This window comes from Octopus bimaculoides, chromosome 12 (genome assembly GCF_001194135.2).
Source record: "Octopus bimaculoides isolate UCB-OBI-ISO-001 chromosome 12, ASM119413v2, whole genome shotgun sequence".
NCBI classification, from domain to species: Eukaryota; Metazoa; Mollusca; class Cephalopoda; order Octopoda; family Octopodidae; genus Octopus; species Octopus bimaculoides.
In genome coordinates this window covers 7,811,812-7,820,555 of record NC_068992.1, presented here as the reverse complement: position 1 = coordinate 7,820,555, position 8,744 = coordinate 7,811,812, and the positions used below count along the sequence as shown (strand labels likewise).

Sequence of the window (8,744 nt, the reverse complement as noted above, 5' to 3'; positions counted from 1 at the left end):
GCCAGCATCATCATCACCATGCAAGAACCACCTTCATAATTATTGTCACTATATTTTGATTTAGAAACTGAGGTAAACAGCAGGGATTTAATTTCAATACGTTTTTCTTTTTTCTTTTTTTTTTTTTTATCATTTCCTTTTTGCTTGTGTTTTCAGGTCGGTCATATTTGGCTCGCAATCCTGGCTTGATGGCATCTCTCATTGATAATATGAAGGCTGAACAGTGCAATTCCCTGACTCGTGGAATGATTCTTGGGACTCTCCAGAAGCTGAGTTTGAGGTGAGTCATTGCTAACACTGACACTACACAACAAAGGACTGGACCTGCTGAGTAGAAAATCTTCTGATTTAGGAAAGTGTCAGACAATTACTATTTTACTCATTTATTTGTTATTTGACTGCAGCCATGATGGAGCACTGCCTTTAGTTGAAGAATTCGACCCCAGGACTTATTCTTTGTAAGCCTAGTACTTATTCTATCAGTCTCTTTTGCTGAACTGCTAAGTTTCAGGGACATAAACACACCAACATCAGTTGTCAAGCAATGGTGGGAGGGACAGACTCATAAACTTATACATACACACACACACACACACACACACACACACACACACACACACACACACACACACACACACACACACACACACATACACACACATATGTGATGGGCTTCTTTCAGTTTCTATCTACCAAATTCCCTCACAAGGCTTTGGTCGGTCTGAGTCTTATTACTCCAGCTGTTACCCATGAATGAAAATGACTTGCTAACAGGTACCCTGCTTTCACTAATTGCTTTAGGTGCCTGGGTAGTTGTGAGCAGACATAGATCTGTTCTTGACTCTTTCACAGCAGCAGTTCCAACTGCTCCATCACTTGGCTGGTACTTATTTTCAGGTGAATAAACTAGAGCAATATGAACTGGAGTGCCATGCTCAAGGACAAAATATATTTCCCTGTCTTGGAATTGAACTCACAATATTATGATTATAAGTTGAACACTCTAACCACTAGGCCATGCAACTCATAATTATTACTTAAGTTTATTTTTTGTTATTCATATGCTTTTTTTGTTTTAATTTTTAACAGAAATACTTATTGATCTGAAATAGATATTGATTTTCTGTTTTTATCATCAGGCGTAACTTCCAGAGTTTGATGATTAATGTTGATCTTGTGGAATGGTTAATCAGTCTTTTGGAAGAATATGATTTAGTCTCTGATTACACACTGGAATATGCTGTGGCACTTTTAATGAATCTCTGTTTCCGTACGGCAGGTAAGACGAATGATGGGTTGTGTTTGTTTTGTCTGCAGCTGTTGTTACCACTGCTGTTCTTGTTGTTGTTGTTTAACCCTGGGTCAACATGAAGCAAGTAGACATGTGATCAAATTGTTCCAGCTATGACCATTTCATCTTATTTTCTAGGACTGCATTATCCAATGCGTTTGCAAATCACCCTCTCTGGAATGTTGGACATTCCTTCCTCCCCTTCTCTGCACAAATCTTCCACCCCTTCCTCCCCTTCCCGCCCCCAAATCCCCCTCTCTGGAATGTTAAACATTCCTTCCTCCCCTTCCACCCTCAAATCACCCTCTCTGGAATGTTGAACCATGCCAGGTATCTCTGCTAGTGGCCTTCCTGCTGGTGGCACGTAAAAAGCACCCACTACACTCTCAGAGTGGTTAGCGTTAGGAAGGGCATCCAGCTGTAGAAACTCTGCCAAATCAGATCGGAGCCTGGTGTAGCCATCTGGTTTCACCAGTCCTCAGTCAAATCGTCCAACCCATGCTAGCATGGAAAGCGGACGTTAAACAATGATGATGATGATGATGATGATGAACCAGAGGTGGTTGCATGCAGGTTGGTGTCAAGAGGGTTGATTCATTTGTGGCTTATTTCTAATTTAAGGTAAGAAACGCTGTGCTAACAACCCTACGACTGCACTGAAAGTCCTCACTGACCTTCTCGGACTTGGGAATGACTATCAAGAGGTAACTACTTTCTTATTACTTCTTGAAAATCTTTTACAGTAGAAAATTTGCAAAGTTTTTTTATTCCAGGTTCTGTCTCTATTTTTAACCCTTTAACATTTAAGCTTGCTACTGGTATTGTGATTGCTGGTCAGATTATGTGCTATATTTGTCACAAAAGAGAATATAAAAGAGATTTTAAAATGGCTTCTAAGTGAGAATATTTAGGCTTCCATTTCATTACATGCCCTATGTGGTAGAGCAAACGGGATGTTGGTGTCAGTATTTAGTCAGTGTTGTTTGACACCAGTTCCCACATGGAGAGGTAACTGGTCTAGGGCATTAGTGTGGTATTTCCAGTTTATCAGTAGCCAATGGCTTAAAGTTTTTTAACATGGTGTATCTCAACTGTCAATAACATGGTTGGTTAGTGTTCCTATTGATGAAAACTTCAGACTGCTGCTGGAGCGAATGCTGTTTCTCATGGAAGCAATGTTGGCTATTATAAATCCAGGTGAGTAAGGAGTGAGAAGGTGGGTGTCTTGTCAAGGTTGATCAGGATCTAAGTTATGCCAAGGAAGTCCTTTCCTTAGTCTCAGAGTTCCTAGATAGACATATTCTGCACTCATGGAGCATTAGTAATGTTGAATTGAATCAACCTTTTATTGAATAACATGTCTATTAAACATGTTTTATTAAATATCTCCATTGAATAATAATTTTTCATTTTGTTTCTAGATTCTTCCTTATGTGAATGGTGTTCTGTACAGCATTTTAGCCATTCCCTCTGTACGTGAAGCTGCCAAAGATATGGTAAGAATTTTCTGACTCAAAAACATCTTGTGTGCATGAAAGGTTTGAAATGAGTTATCTTTTATTTGTTTCGGTCATTTAACTATGGTCATGGTGGGGCGCCACCTTGAATGGTTTAGTTGAACAAATTGACCCCAATACTTATTTTTCAGCCAGGTACTTATTCTATCAGTCTCTTTTTGGCTACCTGCTATGTTATGTGCCAAATGATGGTGGGTAACAAACACAAACGTGTTTGTGCTATGCTTTTCTCAATGTTGTTTGCTGTATACTAATATCGAGTTCAAGGTAATACTACTTTTGTTGTTTTTTTTGTTCAGCTCTGATTCCCTTATGGGGAAAAGGTTCCACCCATGACCATCTTGTTATGTTTTCAAGCATATTCTACCTATGACTATATTATACTTATTTTTCAAACAGTAGTGTGTAATTTGTGGGAGGTTTGACTACTTTCAGCAATGATAGTGACATAGTTAGTGTGCTCCATCTGGGGCAGGCCTTGAGTTTTCCACCCTTCCTTGCTCTCCTGCTCCATATACAGGCTTATCTAGCAGACCCAAAAATGCTGCTCCCATAAAAGCACTGTCTAGGGCAGACCATTCCATAGCTATACTACTACAACTGCACAGTTCCTACAACTATCATTGTCTTGTGTTACATGTTAGTTTGCATTACTCTGTTACTATTAATGTGGCAAGTTAGCGTTAGCATGCTGGACAAAATGCTGACTGGTATTTCTTCTGGTTTTATGTTCTGAGTTCAAATGCCACTGAGGTTGACTTTCCCTTTCATTCTTTTGGAAATCAATGAAACAAGTACCAGTTGAGCACTGGGGTAGAAGTAATTGGCTAGCCTCACTTCACTCAAAATTTCAGGCCTTGTGCCTATAATTGAAAAGATTAATATGTTAATATTATTCCTGTTTGTTTAGGGAATTGAAGAAATTGTTGAAGGTTTCATCAAAGAAGGACATTCAGCAAGGGAGTTGGAATATATTATCAAACAGTTAAATTCAGGTGAGAGACATTTTTATTATCTTTGTTGTTGGTGCAGTTGTTGTACTTACAGAGACCATATTTTCCAGCATACAAGTTGACATAGTAAATAATGCAAACATGTAGTGTAGACATTCAAACATCTTTCCAAATCATGATGTATTTGAGTCTTGGAATTTTGAGTCCTTTAAACCTTTAGCATTTAAACTGGCCATAGCCAACCCAAATACTCTACTTATTTAATATTCAAGCCAGCTACATCTAACCTCTCACGTTTTCTGCCAGCTCACCGCCTGAGATACCAATTCTACCAATGACTTCTCTTGGTGGTTTAAATGTAACACATATACAATTTGAAAACAGTTCAGTTCTTTGGTTAGCCATGGTATCTGAAAATCTTAAATCATTTTTTTTCTGTTTTTTAGATCAAACATTTAATGACAGAGACTCTGAGGATGAAGAGGAAGATGATGAAGAGGATGAGGTTGTTATTTTATAGTTTTTTTTTATCTTTTGTTTCAGTCATTAGACTGTGACCATACTGGGGCAACTGCCTGAAGAATTTTAGTTGAATAAATTGACCCCAGTACTTATTATTTTGCAAAGCCATTCTGTACTTAAGTTGTACAGAATTTTCTGTAGCCAGTCGCCTTCTTGTTACTAATTCTCACCAGTTTCTAAGCAGTATAATATTTTCCCGTGGCCAGGAATGTTTATATGAGAAATTGAAAATGATGGCCACTGCTTGTATGATGGTGACACTTGTTTACAGCTATGTCAACGCAAGGAGATAATAAAACACACACACACACACATACATGTATATAAATATATGAGGGGCATCTACATAGTTTCCATTTAACAAGATTAAAATAAAATTACAGCAGCTGACACTTTCTTCTTCATTTTTGTTTTTAGGAAGATCTCGAGATGGAACCAGATCTTGATAAAGATGATGAAGTGAAACCAGGAAATTCTGAACGACTTGCAGGAGAAGAACTGCTTTCAACCGAATATCTTTTGAGGAAAAAGGTAAGTCTTCAAGAATGAGAGCCATTTCAATATTGGTTTCAAATTTTGGTACAAGGCCAGCAATTTCAGTGGGGTGGGGGTAAGTCAGTTACACTGACCCTAGTGTTCAACTGGCACTTATTTATTGACTCTGAAAGGATGAAAGACAAATTGACCTTGACAGAATTTGAACTCAAAAATAGCATATTTAAGACAACTATGAAAGACTATCTAATGCCCCAGTCTTTCTTTTATAAAATTTTAATGTGTGATCTGAGGCCTTGTACCACCTTGAGAGCAACAAAGAGCAATAAATATCAGAATTGGTTGGAGAAAGTTTAGAATACCTTGTCACATCTCTTTATATTAAGAGTTCAAATCCTCATAAAGTTGACCTTGCCTTTCATCTGTCAAGGAATGATGAAATAAGTATTAGTCAGCTGCTATTTTTAGCAGGTCAAGTGACCATGTAGAAGCTCACTCATTTATACAGTACATGATTTGACCCATAATAGGAGTTGGTGGTAGTTGTTAGTTGTAGCTAAAAATAAACAAGGTAGTGTTTGTTTGTTTGTTTGTTTGTTGTAATCCTATCCAATATTGTTTGTTGTTGTTGTAAGTCTATTCAGTATGACATTATATTGTTTGTGTTTCTAGCAGCCCCAAGATCACATCATGGGCCGACAGCAACCTCTGCAACGTCCAGTGACACCAAGCCAAATGAAGAATACTGATATATCACCAACTAAAACAAAGTAAGTATTGGAAGAGCTGAAAGCACTCGTCTGCAAAAGTGACAAAATGCTACACATGCCGGTGGCACGTGTAAAGACATTCAAGTGAGATCGTTGCCAGTGCCACTGGAGTGGCTCCTGTACAGGTGGCACGTAAAATACACCATTTCGAACGTGGCCGTTGCCAGTACCGCCATTTGATATGGACATCAATCTTTACCCTCCTCACCCTTTATCCACCTCTTACCATCCTCTCTTTCCCCACTCCTTCTGGTGCTGTTACTATGATAAAGTTTGCGTAGTAGACCCTGTTAAGTATGGAGTTAAACGAACCATTTGGTTTTGTTGACCACCACTCTAGTACTGGTTCAACAAAGAAAGCATTCATTAAAGTGTTTGGTGTTAGGTAGAGCATCCAGCCATAGAAATCAAGCCCAAACTGAAACTTAAGGCAAGATGTAATTCTCTGATCTATCTTGAAGAACAGTATCAACTCATCAAACTCATGCCAACATGAAAAGTAGATGTAAAGCAATGATGACGATGAGGCTCATCTTTAGTACAAAACAAGTAACATTCTCTTGTATCTAATTTATTTTGATTTGATATAAAACCATTCTGTTGTTGACCTCATTAAAGCAAGGCTAGAAATATGTTTGTAGACTCAGTTAATTCATAAAGTCTACTATATGTGTGTTATTTAATTTTTCTTGTAAATTATTTTATGCTGTGATTTCTAGTAATGACAGAGTTCCAAATTATACTGTAATTGAACCGATTAACGAGACCTTGGAGCGACCACCAACTCGCAGCGGGAGTCAACCACCACCTACTGCCAGTACTGCAATTTCCAGTAAGTAAATATTGTAATTTGTTAGAAAAGCCCAGTCTGTTGCAAGATTTTGTTCCAGCTCTCTTGACAACCATCTTGATTTGTTTCTTTTACCGCTCTGAGGCTTTGCAAGTCCATGGAAACTGCAGCTCCTAACCTGACTAAACCATTAAAAAAAAAATGTCTAGTGAATAATTTGATTGAATTATAATTAGGAAATGGGACTGGCAGAATTGTTAACATGTGGGGTAAAATGCTTAGCAACATTTCTTTTGTCTTTACACTCTGAGTTCAAATTCCATCAAGGTCGACTTTGCCTTTCATCCTTTCAGGATCAATGAAGTAAGTATCAGTTGGACATGGCGAGTGATGTAATCAACATTCCCGCTTCCCCAAAATTAATGGCCTTGCGCCAAAATTTGAAACCAATATTTAGGAAATGGCCTCGAGAAATAATGGTTAAAGAATATTGCTTAGGGAATAATTGTTGGGTAATAATGTTTAGGAAATAGTTTTAACGACTAATTTTTTTGAGAGTATGTGATTAATACTTTTCTGGTAAAAAATTTCTATAGTTCTATGAAAGAGAATTCAGGAAAATTTTGGTTTATAAGAAAGAATTTGTTTATATTATTTGTTTATTATTTTGTTTAGGAGAAAACAATACTCCAAGTCCAACAGGGAGTTCTAAATCAACGACATCAAAGAAAAGTAAAACCCAAGATGCTGAATCAATTGCTGAGTAAGTGTTTTACATTATACTTCTCCACTATACTGCTTTTCCTATAAGAATTTTGGTAACACTGTGTAACAAAATTTTTAATTTTCTTTCTTTGTCTTTGATTAGTAAGTGTTATTTCTTGTTTGCTTCTATCTAGAAATCAAAATTAAATAACTGCTATTCCCTTCAAACTTTGCTTTCGTAACCTGGACATCAATGTTTTGAAACTGATCCATTTTCCATTACATTTTCCAGACAGATTCAGCATAGAGTTGCTGAAGCAGAAATATCATTACAGCAAAATAAACAAAATAATATCCTGCTCAATACTACAGATTTGCTTTTCAGTTGCTTGACCTTAACCACTTGGGCATGTCCTTCAATTGCTGAGAGTATGTGCATCTCTGATGATGGGCAGGAGTAGTGGGGGAGCTTCATAGCCACGTGTTGAGAGGGATTCTTTGAGATTTGAATAAATGTCACAAAAGCAAAGTCTGAAGGAAATATTAGCCGTTTTCCATACTTTCTAGGGGTAAGCAAATAGGAAATAAAAGTTGATACCCAAGGACAAAAATTGTGTTACTCAGTGTAATTGATTAATTGATAAGTGATTTGTGGTATTTAATTGTAATCTTTTCCAAATTCGATTTCCTGCCAATGTCAACTAGCAAAAAACAACAACACAAAACAATATGCTGTTATTCTTTTGTTACACAGAGGTGGTAATTACTCCAAAGCTTTTATGTCCCGTCCAAGAATTTTGAGAACACCGGTAGAAGGTTCCAGTAATTCTCTTTCCCGAAATACACAAAACAGATCTCCACCAACTCCAAAATATTCTGATTCTGTACCAAGACCAACATCTGCTAGTAAATCAGGTAAGTTGAATGGAAGCAAAACACATCTATTCCACATCTAGCAGTTGCTGCTAACTCTATCCCACTTTCCTTATTCCCGATTTCAGGAAGAAATACTCTAAGAATAAAACAAGTATACAAGGAGTAATACTAATTTGACATTATTTTTTTATAATGAATTCAAACAAAATAATAAACAAGTTGATGAATACTGAAGAAGAAGAATCCAGTGGCTCATTTGCAAGAAGCCAGGTCATCTCACTTATGCAACTAACACAGTAACAATTCTGCAACCCAGTAACAATTTTGCAACTCTCATTATGATAACATTATCATCAATTACTTCCTCCACCTGTAACTATGTATAGATACAAACTGCAGCTATAATAAAGTGGTTAATTAGCAGAAACATTACATCATTGAATAGAGTGTCTTGCAGTATTTGTTCTGGCCCTCTATGTTCTGAGTTAAAATCCTGTTGATATCAACTTCACTTTTCACCCTTTCAAGTTCATAATTAGTTTGGTGGAATTTTTAGAGTAACAGACTTGTATAACACTGGTGGCATGGAAAGGGGAAGCTTGCGTGCATGACCAATATTGGTCTGCCATTAAAAACTCTTGTATACGGAAACTTTCCTGATCTGGGATTGTACAAAAAGGAATCTCTTTCCTACCAAGCAACATAATTTAAAGAAAAATTACAGTTCATTCCCCATACAGAACATTTTATACTATCTCAGCTATTTGGCTTACTTTTTTATGATTTTCTGTTTACTAATGATATCTTTTTTTTTTTTTTTTTTTT

The 8,744-nt window shown here is 36.9% G+C and overlaps 1 protein-coding gene across 1 annotated transcript in view; it reads left to right on the top strand.

Moving 5' to 3' along the window:
- LOC106870417 (lisH domain-containing protein ARMC9) overlaps positions 1-8,744 on the top strand; it is a 29,293-nt gene that overhangs the window by 20,057 nt on the left and 492 nt on the right. Inside the window, exons 14-24 of the mRNA XM_014916483.2 lie at positions 157-280; positions 1,140-1,279; positions 1,913-1,995; positions 2,713-2,787; positions 3,719-3,803; positions 4,208-4,266; positions 4,701-4,814; positions 5,451-5,548; positions 6,268-6,380; positions 7,014-7,101; positions 7,798-7,958. Of these exons, the coding sequence (XP_014771969.2) occupies positions 157-280; positions 1,140-1,279; positions 1,913-1,995; positions 2,713-2,787; positions 3,719-3,803; positions 4,208-4,266; positions 4,701-4,814; positions 5,451-5,548; positions 6,268-6,380; positions 7,014-7,101; positions 7,798-7,958 (1,140 nt within the window). The remainder of the gene's footprint in view (positions 1-156; positions 281-1,139; positions 1,280-1,912; positions 1,996-2,712; positions 2,788-3,718; positions 3,804-4,207; positions 4,267-4,700; positions 4,815-5,450; positions 5,549-6,267; positions 6,381-7,013; positions 7,102-7,797; positions 7,959-8,744) is intronic.